Raw genomic sequence first — 17445 nt, 5'->3', positions numbered from 1 at the left:
GTATATATGTATATTTTTTTTGAATATTACCTAACTCTTATCTTAAAAAAAAAACAATAAATATACATATTTCTCGTTTGCTTTGAATTAATAAAAAAAAATGTGTTACGGCCCGGTAGGAAATCTCATTTCGAAAATTTGGCCCGGCTGCTGAAAAGGTTGGCCACCCATGGTCTACACTAAGCAGAAGAAGTAAAATGTTGTTGAATCTGTTGATTATCTCACCTAAGTTGAGGGTCAGGTTGACTTGGCTAGGGTACTGAACTCCTTCGTTCATGGTCTCGGATTGCCACCAGGTCTGGTTTTCCTGTTCGTGGTGAAGGTCCGTCAGGAAGTAGCTCTGGAACTGTCCCCGCGTGCACGTGTCGCAGGACTTCCGGGTGGATGTGCCCGTCTGGATGCAGTACCGAATGTCCCCTGAATCCCCGCACGTGTTGGTAGCTTCCATCATGACCCCAAACGCAGCATTTTCGAATTCAGGTATACATCTCTGAGAAAGAAAAAAACTCAAATTAGCATCCTGAATTAATATTGAAAAAAAAACTCTTTTTAGTTACAGAAAGGTGACTTATGAAGTATTCTTCCTCTTCTTCTTGTTCTTCTTCTTCTAACGCTTATCAGCAGCCAACCGTGCATAGTGCACTGCATCGTATTGACGCAGTGTTATCTCGAATGTTACTGACATGAAGTCAAGGTTATCTCTCTTGCGCTTCAGGGACCAGTATAGGATAATATTAAATAAAAATAAGAGTGTAAAATCACCGATATTTATTTCACCCCCTCCGGAAATCAAACCCAGGACCTCCACTCCGCACGGTAGCTAAACACGCCAACCATTACACCACGAAGGCTTACAAAAAATAATTAATTATGTGTTATTAACTAATAATGTATTATGTACAGAAGTATTTAACTAAATTCCAGCAGAATTCTGTGTCAACCCCGTAAATGCCCAGACTTCCATATTCTTCTTCATCTTTGATGAGATGTCAAAAATAATATGAATTCGGTGAAAATTAAAGAATATATAATTCCCTCGTATTAAATAAATATTATAGTGTAGTCACTAATATTTATTTTCACCCCGTCCTGGGAATCGAACCTGGGATCTCCAGCATGGTAGCTAAACACGCTAACCATTATAACACGGAGGCGGAGGTATTCTACTATACATATATGATATCAATGCAAATAAATATAAATTCTAAGTGTAAAAAAAACTAGATTCATGAACAAAGATTTAGACACACTTAAAATATTGTGAATAGAATTGAAGGTTATTTTTGACATCTCATCAAAGTTGAAGAAGAATATGGAATTCTGGGCATTTACGGGGCTGACGACCGTCATAGGCTGGTTTAAGTGATCACTTTACACAGGTGTAACATTCACCAATTCTACCCATTATTGACAACCACACTACTCAAATTCTTGGAAGTTCTGTATATATGAACCAATTTAGAAACCTTGTTCTTGAATCAATAGAACTTCACTAGAGACATCTATTGGTGAGATGTAAAGAAGCTTTTTGTTAAGCAGAAACTCTTATATTAGTATGTGAGATCCGAATCCTGGATTATAATCACACACATGAGAAACGCCAGAAAATACCATTTTCATTTTTATTATTAAGCTTATAATTTGACCAGACAATTTATTTACAACATTTTGAGGTTGTCCAAATACTTGTTCACAAAATCTGGATTATCTCCAATTACAGGAGTTATTTTCATATTATTATTAATAATATGAAAATAACTGCTGTAATTGGAGATAATCCAGATTTTGTGAACAAGTATTTGGACACACTCAAAATGTTGTAAAAGAATTGAAGGTTGCTATAGGAAACTAAATCCTTCATTCATAGTATACGTATACATGAATATCAAAAACTGTGTGACCTTTTTATCTTACGATTACATCCGTTTGTACGTATAGATGCCGCTATAAAAGTTCGTCAAATTATACAAAAAACAGTTACTTTTGATAACATTATCGTTGTTCCAGTGGCGATAAAATGGGTCAAAAATTAGTTTATTTTGTATTACAAAAGCATTATTAACTTTGTGGGATTTTAATATAACACTCTCCTTATACATTTTGACATCTCAACATACATCGATGTGGAACTATATGGAAGTATCGGTATTTACAGGGCTTAAGACTCGTCATATGCTGGTTCATCACTTTATAGACGTGTAACATTAAGGCACAATCAGGTATGTCGAATACTTGAAAGCGGCCGGGTCAGGAGTCGTAATAATCGTCGGTTATGTATGAGGAGATGCACGAATGTAGAAGAGGCCAAGAATGTTTGCAAAGACAGAGTGGTGTGGCGTTCGACTCTATCTGCCTACCCCTGCGGGTAAGCGGCGTGATGGTTAGTTAGTTAGTTAGTTAACATTAACCATTCTACCCATAATTGAAGACCACACTACTCAAATTTCGGAAGACATACATATATTGTACAAAAGACTTGGCACGATCAAGTCAATCGGAACCTAAAATCTGGCGGTGTAAAAATTTTGCGTATTCGGAGGGCATGTATGACGATATGTATGGATGTGAAGGAGCGAGGAATGTATAACAGGACAGAGGAGTGTGGCGTTCCATCCTCTCTGCCTACCCCTGCGGAGAAACGGCGTGATGGTAGTAGTAGTAGTAGTAGTACATACCATATTGTATAGATCAGACTATGTATATATATATATATATATATATATATATATATATATATATATATATATATATATATATATATATATATACACATATATATATATATATATATATATATATATATATATATATATATATATACACATATATATATATATATATATATATATATATATATATATATATATATATATATATATATATATATATATATATATGTGTGTGTGTTTTATAGAAGAAAAAATATGTCTCTTAAACAAATGAAGCTATGGAAATGAGTTGGCGGGCTTTAAATTTTAGTTACATAAGGAATAAAGATAACCTAATTCCTTAACTTCTTAACTGGGAGACCTATTCTTGAGGCAAAAGTCTCCAAGGCGAATAAAACGCGGTCTGGTGACCTACTTAATAGACTTTTCTCAATTGTTTCGCCTTGTTAGGGCATTATCAAACATTCGTTTGATAATGCCCTATCAAGGCGAAACAATTGTCACAATATAATTTTTTTACGTGTTTTGTTAATAAAATACAACTTAGTAGACTCAAAAAAACTGTGTTTGATTTAAAATTAATATATAAATTTTCTTTAACCCTTAGCACTGTTATAGGTCTGACAGACTAACATTGTAAAAAGAAATTACGCTGTCTCGCTGAGATTTTTGTATTAGATAGCTTGAAATTACTTGGTGCTCCGCGAGATGTCAGTGGAGAACCGTTCCGTAGAATCTTTTCTACATATTCTTAACCCTCACTAGCTGTTTTTCAATTTTGTTTATAAAATTTTCTTCTTATTGTTATTTATTTTAATTATCAACACGTTCTGTGCGTCGAACACGGCTCCAGCGTCCTTACAAACATTACAGCAACGCGTTGAACACGGAAGTCGTCATCTCAATACAAATTTCTTAATTTCATCGGTAATGCTCGGCCTTGCATTTTTTCCTTATTTCACCATTTGAATATCTATAGTTCTTCATTTTACTGCACATTCATCTGAGAGATTGCATTTCGAGACAGTTATTGAGAGGTAATTGAGGTTTCAATATATATATTCTAAAACCAACAACAAAAATCCCATACATGTTCTTTAAAACTACTTAACAGTCGAATTTTGGCGAGAAAATTGGTCGGTGCAGGAAATCGTCACCAAACAACTCGAAACAGGACAACTAGTTGGTCAATAAAAACAAAAATTTTAATTAGTATATTTGGCTCGGGCAAATCAAATACCACCAAGTTGGAATACGATTTGCCCGAACAGCACTCGGACTTCATCAATGCAGCACAAACTTCTTGCCCTAGTTACGTGAGGGATAAACTGGCAACTGGTTAAAAAAATCCGGTGTGAACTGACGTTCGGCTCCCAGCGCAGTCGGACGCGTAATGAATTATACTATAGCGAGTAAGTACTGCTGTAGCTGGATGCTTGAAAAATGCTGTATGGAGAAATAAATACACGCTGAAAGAGAGTAAGGTGAGAATTTATAAGCGTAAGACCGATCATGACATACGGCACAGAAACAAGAGAACAAAAGCCTTCTTAGGACATCCAAAATGAAGACTATACCCATTGCAGGCCTAACACTTCGCGACAGAGTAAGAAACTCTAAAATAAGACAAATCTGCGATGTTGAAGATGTGGGGCGATGAAGAAGAGAAAAAAGACATTTCTGGAGAAATCATGTTGGAAGAGCGAGTTCGGATCGAGGGATGAGGATAGCAGCGGACAGCAGCGAGAGGTAGCAGACCCCCAGGAAGACCACTCAAACGATGGAGAGATAGCTGGTCTTCCGCCTCCCAGGAACGGACCGGAGAATGACAGGGCATAGTCCTATATACAGAAGATGAAGAAGAACTATGCAGATGTTTTATCGTGGAATAGACCTATGTGCCTTCCAAAACGTAATTCCCAAACCGATAAATTACTTCACCCAAAACTTATCGTTTAGATGCAGGAACATCTGATATATCTTAAGTAATGGGATTTACTTCGTTATTTCTGAAGTCATTAGCTATTTATAGATATGCCTTCGAGTACCTACAAACCAGTGGCGGACCTTCCCTAGAAGCCCAAAAGCCCGGCTTGCGTAACAACTCCAACAATTATTAAATTTTAAATTGATTAAAAATACATAATTAATGCATGCCTGTTTTTAAATTATCGCGCGCTTTTTCGTACTACCCGAGATAGCCGAGTGTAAACATTCGGCTTTCGCCCTGTCTGTTGCAGGTGCAGGCGATACAAGATTAGCCATCTCGCTCGCTCTCATTGGCTTCAATTTGGGCTTCTGGTTCCGGCAATATGTCTTATATTTTTGCTTAAAAAATATAACTCTAACCATAAAATAGTAGGTACATATATGGCATTTTGTATGAAATTCGGAAGCCAGCTTCTATTGGCCTGAACCTAGCCACACACACGTGCTGCAGAATTTGCAATCGTATCGAACGTATTTCATAATGGTTATCTGTCAAACTATTCTCAACGACTTTTATGCCTTTGTATTTGAGTCAATTATTATTCATTGATTATTTGCCTAATCTGCACTTAGTACATATTTATTTACTATTGGAAATTATCTAATTATTTCCTTACGTATTCATACGTCATAATGAGTTCGGAAATGGCCGATGTCGTTCCTTGTAGTGATTTGAAGTGTGTAAAAGAGTTACTTCATAATGGAAAGGTTAGCGCTTTGAATTTTATTAAAAAAAAAGAAATGATTACATCTCTAAGACCTACTCCCAATTTAAATATATCGCAAACTGTTAAATCGCATAAAAGGAAGTTTAATCGGTCAGTATACAAAACTCGATGGATTGCCGGTTGCTCTCATATTAATAAATTATTTTGTTGGTATTGCGTTTTTTTCTAATGACAAAAATGTGTGGAATTCATCCGGTTATGATGATATAAACAATTTAACAAACGCCATAAAACGACATCAAAATACACAGAAGCATTTGAACGCTGTAATAAGTTTCCATAATTTCGGTAAACATAGAATAGAAACATCCATATCTCGGCAATTATCTGAGGAGGTAACTAGACATAATTTAAAAGTAAACCATAATCGAAGTGTTTTTCAGCGGTCAGTCGATGTTGTTTGCTATTTAGCTCAGCAAGAACTCGCTTTTAGGGGACACGATGAATCCGAAACATCACTTAATAGAGGAAATTTCCTAGAGCTCATTTCAATGTTGTCTAAATATGATCTTGTTTTAGAAAAACATATGCAGCAAAGCGACAAACAGGGTCCTAGTTACCTTTCTAATAAAATACAAAACGATATTATTTGCAGCGTATCGGAAGTAATGAGGAATCAAATAAAATCGGAAATAAAAATGTCCACTTTTGTATCAGTAATTATAGATGAGACGCCAGATATTAGTAATAAAGAACAATTATGTATGATATTTAGATATTTCTCTGGAAATGATATACATGATCGATTTTTAGGATTTATTGATGTATCCGAAAATCGAACCTCAGATGTACTTGCCGAGATTATCATGCATTACGTAAATATTTATGACTGCAAAAATAAATTAGTCGCGCAAAGCTACGATGGCGCGAACGTCATGTCTGGGGTAAGAAACGGGGTGCAACAAAAAATTAAAGAGTTTTGTCCTCAGGCTATTTATATTTGGTGTAATGCCCATATATTAAATCTAGTTTTATCCAAGTCTTGTAGCAGAATTGGTGAAACAGGTTCATTTTTTTCTGCTGTTCAGGCTTTGGTTCATTTTTTTAGCAACAGTACAAAAAGATCCGCTCATTATGATAAATTTGCAATAAAAAAAATACCACACATTTCTGCTACTCGTTGGGCATACTCATCGCGTACTGTAAATATTATATTTGAACAAAAAAATAATCTAATTGGCTTATTTAGTGAAATGGCTGACAATCCTCAGCAATGGGAAGGCGATACAAATTTGTCGGTGGAATCTTTTTATAATTCTTTACAATCTTTTAATTTTAATTTTTTTTTACATGTATTTCACATAATATTTGAAAAAACCGATATAATATCATACAAAAATCGCAAATCGACGTGGGTTACTGCAGCAATAAGATAAAAGAATTTCATAACTGGTTGAGTACGGATTTTCAATCGCAATTTGATCAAATATATGTCATTGCATCTCAAAACAATACTGCCCCTCGCTTAAGACGAAATGTTTCGTGTGCTCGTACGGATTACAAAAGAATTTTCATCCAAATTATTGATAACATATCTTCCGAAATTAATGACAGATATTCTGAAATATTCAAACTTCATTTTTTTCAATTGCTCAACAACAAGCTTTACGACAGATATAAACTGAATTTTCCAACTGACGAATTAGATTCTTTAGAATTTCACTACGGTATTCATTTTGATAAACAATCATTAAAAAATCAATTAATATGCCTGTACTCTTCTTCGGACTTGAAGGATTTTAATGTATTTCAGCTTATAGATTTTATCAACGAAAATAGTCTTGAAGATGCATTTTCAGAGTTGCTAAAGTTAACTCATTTGGTGATCACTATACCAGCTACAAGTGCTTCAGCAGAACGCGCATTTTCAGCATTAAAACGAATACACACGTACTTAAGAAATACACAAGGACAAAATCGCCTTTCCGAACTCTCTATGATTGCCATAGAAAAAAAAACTATTAGCAAATCTCAAACATTCAGTGACTTTTTATGAGGATATTATAAAATCGTTTTTGAAAAAAGATAGGCGGTTCGCTTTAGAATACAAATAAAAATGTTTCAGTACGTTGCGGGGGTATTTTTCACTAATTTCAAATATGTGTATATTGCTATTCTATAACATTTAAGCAAATTCATTTGTATGATAAATAATTCTCGAAAGCTTTTATTCATAATTCATAAAAAGGTTTGAGCAAATATGTTTTTTAGGGTTATTATTTTTTTAAACCCTATCAAAATTGATAAACATACCATATATACTTTATCAACCATTATTGTTGTATGTATACATATCTATGGATTCCGATGATGATTATTAAACACTATGCATGCCATTATATGGTGATGGTACTTATTGGTGATGGTTGATATCTGAGGATGATATTTTATATAGTGAACTTTTTCTTTATTTCAAGGTGATGGCTAAACCTTACAAAAGTTACATGTATGCACATTTTTACAATGATTAGCATACATTGTTTATATTTATAATACTTTCAGGGTGCTTACTGGGAATGCTATGAGGTGAAGAAATTATAGGTACATCATGTATTCACGAATGTGAAAAATAATGGGCTTGCCTTACTGGTAACCCCTAGGCACGCCACTGCTACAAACATTATATGTACATACATGCTGGCTTTCATCTTGTTTTCACTCTTTTAAAATAATGAAGCCCAGTTTACACTGGCTAAGCAATTTATATAATTCTCGTAACCAAAACATTATAACGATTATTTTATGGGAAATTGTGGATATTGATTGATATTTATACTTAAGGGGATATTCGCTAACACAGAATTCATTCCATAGGAGAGGTCACATGTCTGTTCACGCGTTGAGTTTATTAAAGATTTTTTTTTTATATTAATGTGGTTAGAAAAGTTATTTTTATAATTTTAATTAATTTTTTTAAGACATTTTTACTTTTACAAACTAATAATTAATAACGCAGTTCTCTCCAATGAAGACTTGGCTCTTTAGTGCATATTGGAATTTTTTTGTTTTTTAGAATTCACATTTCATAATTTAACATACTCAACCTACAAAGGATTGTATTAGACTCGTGAAGTGTTTATAACACCCGATATAATCAATATTTTCATTCATCATTTTCTTTTGGAAAATTCGCATTCGTAAATACGTTGTTTTTCGTAAGTTGGTAATGAATGACGTCACAGAAATGATGGACTTATTTTAAAATTGGTAACATTGCTTAATTATTGGCGGCTCTATTGGTTGATGTCTATGGTATTTATTAAAATAAAAATCAGTAATATATCTAATTTAATTATAAGTGATTTTACGTAAGTACCTACGAATATAAAAAATAAGACTCTCACACGAGGTAAAGTAGATTCAACTTAATGATTTTGTAAAAGAACATCATTTGTTGAACATTTGTTGAGAACATCATGAAGTATTAAAATAAATGAAAAATATAACCGCGGGTTTGACGGGCCGTAAAAAAAATACCGCGAGTTTGACATGCTTGATCAAGATAACACTGCGTTGCTACGATACAGTGCCCTATGCACCATTGGGTGCAGATAAGGGTTAGAGAATAAGATTTGGCATAACATAACGTCAGAAATTACTATCTTGCTAAAAAGGCTACAGGCATTATATGCCCTTATTTTCTTGAATGTCAATTATATAATGAAACATTTTGACATTTACGAACAACTGCGGGGCACTTTTATTTCCATTTTAATAAAAATTAATCACACTCCTTAAAATTTTCGAAAGTACATATCGTGGGTGTACTGGTAAAAACTGTTAACTCAAAAATATGCGATTTCGACTTGATTATGCATATTGTAAAGTTTTCAACGTTTTAGAAACTGGCAAAATATGTACACCAAGTAATAATAATAATAATAAATTTGGATAACTTTTATAGCGCCATTTTCGTAAAAAAAAATACCTCAAGGGCGCTTCACTGTGAATGAATTGGGGAAAATATTATGGTGGAAATGATTTAGCTAACAAATGCGTTTTTAGTATTTTTTTAAAGATTATCTCACTCTCACTATTTCTAAACATTGGTGGAAGAGCAGTCCACGCCGTCGGTCCCGCAACAGCAAAGGCACGCTCGCCGAACTTAGTGCGTTGGTTGCGAGCTGGTAAGATCACTTTGCCCATTGCAGATGTTGTAGCCGATCGAAGCGTGAGACGTATATCAACCAATTCATCTGGAATACACAGCTCCTTAAGATACTCTGGAGCCATATTGTGTATTGATTTATACATGAGTAGGCAGAGTTTATACTCAACCCTTTCGGGAAAGCGTAACCAGTGGAGTTTGTGAAGTAGTGGGGTGATGTGACTGAATTTAGAAATTCCAAAAATTAGTCTCGTTTGAAATGTCATAAATAAGTGGTTTTAAAAGTAAATTCAACTTTTTTCAAAGTTTAATAGCGGGTATTTTATTTAGGCTAAAAGCTTTAAACTGATATTCCTATGTTCCTCGTTATTGGAATGTTTATAGATACAGGGTGTCCCATAATCCTACGTATTCCTTTTAAGGGGTGTTAGGCCAGCTTATTACAGTAAAAGTGCCTTAGTTTTTGAGATATTTCCACTTTTATGAATTTTCCGAAAATCTACTCCTTAGATCAGTTTTTTTAATGCCATTTCTTCAAATTTTCATATTTTAGGATTCTAATTTATGTTTCACGATAGCAGACAAAAATAATTTAATTTAACATAAACACTTTTCACTTTACTAAAACAAAGCAATTCTTTACATCGGAATTTCTAATAAATAAAATAATTATAAGATCAGCTCATTTTGCATTAAAAAGGTAATATATTTTTTCTAAAGTAAAATATAATAATAATATATAATAAAACCCTTATCCGCACCCCAATGGTGCATAGGGCACTGCGTCATATAAACGCAGTGTTATCTTGATCGTTTACACATGAAGGAAAGGTGATCAGCCCTCCGCTTCAGGTACCAGTCCAGGGTAATATTAAATAAATATGACAGTGAAAAAATCACTTATATTTATTTTACCCCCCTTGGGAATCGAACCCGGAACCTCCAGAACGGTAGCCGAGCGTGCTGACCATTACACTACGGAGGCGGACAAAGTAAAATATAGTAAATGTTATACTGTTTTTAAAATAACATAAATTGAACAAACTTTTAAAATAACTTGCCAGGTTAGCGTCATATATTTTTTTTCAGGGTGAAGAGTCAAAGTCACCTAAAGATTTATTTTTAAATCATTGACCGGGCAATAATATTTTTTTCCGCCAAGGCAACCCAGTATTGGTAATATTTTGGACTGTTATCACTAGAATACTTATTCAGTATTATGAAACAAAAATTAGAATCCTCGAATATGACAAATTGAAAAATTGGCACTCAAAAAACTGATAAAAGACGTAGATGTGCGGGAAATTCATAAAAGTGGAAATATCTGTAAAACGGAGGCACTTTTACTGATGTCATATTTTCATTTTTTGGTGAGTTATAAGCTGGCCTAATACCCCTTAAAAGGAATACGTAGGATTATGGGACACCCTGTATATATTCAACGATAAATTCACTTTCCACAAGCGAGCCTAAGGTGTGCTCTCAAATACACAATTCAGAACGCGACCGACTGCGCGAAAAGATACACACGTGTGTCCACGTACTTTTTTTTGTTATATTTCTCTGCCTACCCCTACGGGGAAGTGACGTGATGGTTAGTCAATAAGTTAGTTTATAATAAATAATATGTACTTTGTTCTGATTTGTACAAGAGTTCCTAACAGTTTATATAAAGCAGAGAAGACGAAGAAGAATACGGATGTCTGCGGGGCATTTACGGGGATAATGACCGTCATAGGCTGGTTTAAGTGATCACTTTACACACGTGTAACATTCACCAACTCTACCCGTGATTGACAACCACAATACTCAAATCTTTGGGTAGAATTGGTGAATGTTACACGTGTGTAAAGTGATCACTTAAACCAGCTTATGACGGTCATTATCTCTGTAAATGCCCAGACCTCCATATTCTTCTTCATCTTTGTTGTATATATCAAAAAACATGTTAACAAAAACCATCATGTTATATATCAAAAAACTTGATTTTTCAGGAGATTGTTTTTAAAGTTTAAGAATATAATAAAACGTATTAAAAATAAATATCAAGCCACTTTTTGAACTTTTTACTGTGCAACAGTTCTTTTTAGGCAAAACCTGAATGTTTTTTCTCCATTTGAAAAATATTTAGTACATTAAAAAAAAAATTAACAATACCTTTTCTTCAAAATGCAAATACAATACTTTCTGCCCTGTAGCGGGTAAATATTAAGTTAAAAATATGCAGCTTTTGCTGGGATATAGTACATTTTCTGGGCTTTCCGAAAACATGCACAACTGAATATTGACGATATTTGATATTTGACGTTGTTGAAAGGAGTGAGCGATATGTGATAACAGAATCGATGCAAATATTTAATAAAACATTATTATTTAATAACATACGTATATATAATTATTTCTGTGAAAATACATAGTTACATTTGACTACACACTACTTATAATTATTTATATTCGTCTATTATCTTAGATTGCATTGGTAATGATTTTTTTACATGATCCATAATCCGAATATTCGATTTAATTATTGTTTTTTAATAAATAAATAAAACACATTAAAAAATGTGTAAGAACGAATTGTCGTAAGTAGAGGGCTTATGTACATTTAAAGCAAAGAAGAAGAGAGAGATTTCGCTCACTCCTTTCAAGAATGTCATAAATAAAAAAAAATCGTAAATTTTCAGTTGGGCATGTTTTCGGAATGCCCAGAAAATGTACTATATCTCAGCAAAAGAGGCATAATTTTAAGTTAATATTTACCCGCTACAGGGCAGAAAATGTCGTTTTTGCATTTTGAAGAAAAGGTATTGTTTTATTATTTTTTTAAATAAACTAAATATTTTTCAAATGGAGAAAAAACCTTCAGGTTTTACCTAAAAAGATCTGTGGCATAGTAAAAAGTTCAATAAGTGGCTCGATATTTATTTTTAATACATTGTGTTATATTTTTTAACTTTTAAATCGTTCTCCTGAAAAATCAAGTTTTTTATTTATTTATGACGTTCTTGAAAGGAGTGAGCGATTTGTCAACTCTGTATGAGAATAGTGTAAAGCCAAGAGCCGACTAGAGGTTAGAAGTTCCCAGAATCAAGTTTGGTACTCCGCACCCACACAGTCAAAGCTGCTATCGAGTTGAAAAGTTTGTATCGCAAGTCGAGTACCTGTGGCGTTCCTATGTCGCTGTAGCAGGCCGCCGGGGGCCCCCTGCCGCCCAGCGCCGGCGTCTGGTGCGGCTCCTGGGCGAGGGTGCTCCGCAGCAGGACGCTCAGCAGCACTGGCAGCAGCAGCATCCTGGATTCCATGATCTCGCGCGCGCTACACCGACGCAAACACGCGCTACCGTGTCGCTGCAACTGCGGTCGCGTACTGAGGCGAGCGATTCAAACTCGGCTCGTCCACAAGGACGCTAACCGCGCGGTGAGTAAGGACAGCGCATCGCAAGGTGTAAACTAAATTAATAAATGAAATTAATTATCTGGCATACTTAATATCGTGCAAATATGACTTCATCAGAATATATTATATAATGCAGAAAATAAAACATTATTGTTTCATTTTTTATTCAAATTTCGTTTTATTGTGTCTAGCTCAATGTATTTATGTATGTATATATGTATGATGAGATGCGTGAATGTGGAAGAGGCGAAGAATGTTTGCAAACACAGAGCGGCGTGATGGTTTCATAAGAATATATTAAATGATGCAGAAAAAAGATTATTGTTTCATTTTTAGATGTATAGACATGTGGAGCGAATGGATAACGAGAGAATGAATAAGAAAATATATGTGGCGAATGTGAGGGGGAAAACAGAACGAAGACGACCGAAAAAGACTTGGCACGATCAAATCTATCAGAACCGTGCTAGTCTGGAAGTTGGAAGTTGGCCATCCACAATGACGAGGAGCTCAACAAGCTGCCCTCCAGCGTGACGACCATCGCTCAGGAAGGCATCCTGCCCAACACCTTGACCATTCTCCAGCCCATGGGATCAAGAGGAAGGCGTTTTAATTTGTCGACTCATCCTTTCCCCGCTCCAGACTCGACGGCCCGAGACCGAGTGACGACGCATTTATTATTATTATTTTTTTGTATATCATTATCATCATCATCCTATTATATTATTATTATCCATGTATTTATAAGCGCCCTTGAGGTATTATTTTACGAAAATGGCGCTATACAAATTATCCAAATTATTATTATTATTATTAACCTAAAATCTGGCGGTGTCAAAAGTCTGCGTAATCAGAGGGCATGTATGACTAGATGTATGGATGTGAAGGAGGCGAGGAGTGTATGTCAGGACAGAAGAGTGTATGTCCATCCTCTCTGCCTACCCCTGCGGTAAACGGCGTGATGGTAGTAGTAGTAGCAGTAGTTGTTTGTTAAAGCTAAAATCATGAGTGGGGTTAATTAAATATATAAAAAAATATACATAAATGACTTTATACCTTTTTACTCATAGTCCCGCATTGTATTCGTCCGTCACATTGAAGATGTGAGCCATAGACACATGTTTTTGTCTTGGCGTGCTCAGCAAATTGGCGTCCGGATAGCAATATATTTCTTTCACCGAAATGTACAAAGGATACAATATGATCCGCTTGTGGAAGTGCGGAGTACAAAAGTACTTTTGTGAAAGTGTCTCATTATTATTTCGTCGGCGGGATAACACTAAAATCTTATCTCGGAGAAGATACTTTCCACCAGGGGTACGAAACCTTCGTTCATGTAATAATAATGCAAATAAAAATTAATTTTGCTTTGAGTATGTACTTTGAAAAGTATAAAAATGCTTACTGTTTAATATACGTCAAAATATTAACATTTTTCTATTTATATTTTAATATACATAGTATAGTTGTCCGCCTCCGTATTGCAATGGTCAGCACGCTCGGCTACCGTTCTGGAGGTCCCAGATTCGATTCCCAGGTGGGTGTCAAATGAATATAAAAATTTTATATTTTATATTTTAGTTACTATACAGACCTGAATGATGGAAGTTTAACTTCTGAAACATGTAGTCTATAATAAAACTCAAGTGGTAAAAAACGAAGTGTTTTCTTTAATTATTGTAAATATAAGTGATTTTTTCACTCTAATATTTATTTAATACTACCCTGGACTATTACCTGAAGCGGAGGGTTGATCACCTTTCCTTCATATGTTAACGATCAAGATAACACTGCGTTTATATGATGCAGTGCCCTATGCACCATTAGGGGGTTCGGATAAGGGTGTGAAGAAGAAACACTGTAATTAAATTAAATTATAAACCAATATAGTCTACTTAATTGTATTTTATTGTTTAAAACACATAAAACTAAATTGTGTGACAAATGTTCAAATTCCTTTGAAAATGCCATTACAAGGCAAAATTCTCCTCATAAATTTGTTTAACTATTTTTTCTTCGCTCATGCCCATACCATCTCAACAATGTATGGGTATGAGCGACAAACAAACCTTTCTACATTTTATCGATAATACTCAACTCAGCCTTACACTCTTTCCTCATATAACCACTCGACTATCTAGCACACATCGTTTTGACGCACTGAGAGTGCACACTTTGACTGCATTTCATCTTTCTTTTGCCAACTTCATGCTTCGCTTTCATAAATTAGGATTAGAAACGGAATTCTATCGTTCACTGCCAATTAAGGTTTCTATTTGCCATTCAATCGCAAGTTGGATTTATCTATTTTTTGTATTATAGGTATAATACAAAGAAAAAAATGTTTCACCGCCGCCTTTATGGTAAAACTAACTTTAATTCTTACTTAGCACTTATTTCTCCGTACTTGAACCCGCTCTCGTGCCCATAGTTGAAGACAGCTGACGTTCAAAGTGCCGCACACATGGTATAACGTAAAACAACATTACCATTCATTTTGGATAACGCTCTTATGGTATTTGCTCTCGCGATACCAAAATCAAATTCAATACATTTATAATATCGTGGGTATACTGACAAAAAACCTTAACTCTAAAACTCCTGTTTTAATATTCCCTGTTATTTAAAACATTTAGCCTGAATAAAATACCCGCTATTAAACTCAACTTTACTTTCAAAACCACATAAATATGACATTTCAAACTACTCGGTGTATTTTACCAGTTTATAGAACGTTGAATACTTTATAATATGCATCATTAAGTCAAAATTCCATATTTTAGATTTAACGTTTTTTTGTTTTTTTTTTTTGTTTTTGGAGTCGTAACAATCGGCGGGTATGTATGAGGAGATGCATGAACGTGGAAGAGGCGAAGAATGTTTGCAAGGACAGAGTGGTGTGGCGCTCTATTCTCTCTGCCTACCCCTCCGGGGAAGCGGCGTGATGGTTACTTAGTTAGTTTTTTTTTACATTTTTGCCAGTAAACCCACGATATAATACGTATCGCTCACTCCTTTCAACAACGTCATGTATCAAAAATCGTCAATTTTCAGTTATGCATGTTTTCGGAATGCCCAGAAAATGTACTACATATATCCCAGCAAAAGCGGCATATTTTTAACATAATCGTTACCCGCTACAGGACAGAAAGTGTTGTTTTTTTTGCATTTTGAAGAAAATGTCTTGTTTAATTATTTTTTCAAATTTACAATTTTTTTTCAAATTGAGAAAAAACACTCAGGATATACCTAAAAAGATCTGTTGCACAGTAAAAAGTTCAATAAGTGGCTTGATATTTATTTTTAATACATTTTATTATATTCTTAAACTTTAAAAACGATCTCCTGAAAAATCGAGTATTTTTTTAAATATGACGTTGTTGAAAGGAGTGAACGATATGCAAAATACTTTTATAAATAAGTATATGTAAAACACACGATTGAAATGGTTTTATGTATCAAATGAGAGACACAATTTCTCCCAAGTACACGATTTTGATACGAATTTCATCATCTTCTTTTAGTATAACTTCTTTTAGCATGCCAGAATTTTTTTTTATTATTTATATATATATATATAAGTTGTTGAAAGGAGTGAGCGATATGTAGCACGTTTTTTAACCCGATGGTTGCCAGAGACGAGATATCTCGGCAAATGGCGGAGTGCCCGTATGGCCAGAGACGAGATATCTCGTCAGTACTTTTGATGACGTATTACTCCGCAGTTTTAACTCATATTGACAATCTGTCAAAAACGGAACATACATTGCCATCAGTTGAAGTTGTCACAAAATATTTTATAAAGTTTTTAAATACTTTTAAGTGATTTATCGGTATCACTTTCAGCTGACAGTTGACAGATGTCATTAGGGCTACCACTCAAACCACTTGAAATATTGATTATTTTAATCGATTGTTTTGAACGCCAGGGGTTTTTATTTTGCTCAATTTTTTTGTGTTTTTCTTATTATTTTAAAATATTCCATTGATAAATAATAGTTGTGTGTTAATATTAAATTTAATAAAAACTTGCGTGTGCGACTTAGTGTGACAACCCTGAAAATTTGAAACTGGTTTAACTTCAAGAATAAAACTCTAACAATCGATGCGGGATATAATATTTGGTAAGTAAATTATAATTCAATAAAAACAACAAAAAAAAATCTTTCGACAACTTTTTTTTTTCAAAAAAATACTTGGCCTGTTGAGCACTGCGGCGTAATTTATTTGCGGCTATGAAAAGGTTAAAGTAAAATTTTAACTCGCAACTTGGTATTTTTATCTCGGAACACCTTTGACTCTTTGAATGATAAAGCCGTCAACTATTGTACATATTTCGGAGTCGTAAATTTAGAGTCCTGAATGAAGACATTGTCAAATATATCAAAACGTATTTATTTTGTTTTATTTTATTTTATTTTATTGGAGAATTTTACAGAACATTTTTTTTCAAATCATTCGCATAAACGAGTATTACAAAATAAGTGCAGTAAGACCTCCATATTTTGTCCGCCTTAATGTTTAAGTGTAATGGTTAGCGTGTATAGCTTAGCTA

General features: G+C 34.2%; 1 protein-coding gene across 1 annotated transcript in view; it reads right to left on the bottom strand.

Annotated features, from left to right (window-relative positions):
• Positions 1–12862, bottom strand: part of LanB2 (laminin subunit gamma-1) — a 56665-nt gene extending 43803 nt beyond the window's left edge. The window contains exons 1-2 of the mRNA XM_088260869.1: positions 12656–12862; positions 226–490 (exon numbers count right to left, since the gene is read on the bottom strand). Of these exons, the coding sequence (XP_088116995.1) occupies positions 226–490; positions 12656–12796 (406 nt within the window). The 5' untranslated portion in view covers positions 12797–12862. The remainder of the gene's footprint in view (positions 1–225; positions 491–12655) is intronic.
• Positions 12863–17445: the final 4583 nt, after the last annotated feature.

The sequence above is a fragment of the Brachycentrus maculatus genome, unplaced genomic scaffold (assembly GCF_059751285.1).
Source record: "Brachycentrus maculatus isolate JH-2025_06_01 unplaced genomic scaffold, ASM5975128v1 h1tg000144l, whole genome shotgun sequence".
NCBI lineage: Eukaryota > Metazoa > Arthropoda > Insecta > Trichoptera > Brachycentridae > Brachycentrus > Brachycentrus maculatus.
Note: the sequence above shows the minus strand (reverse complement) of the source record. Positions and strands in the feature narration are given on the sequence as shown.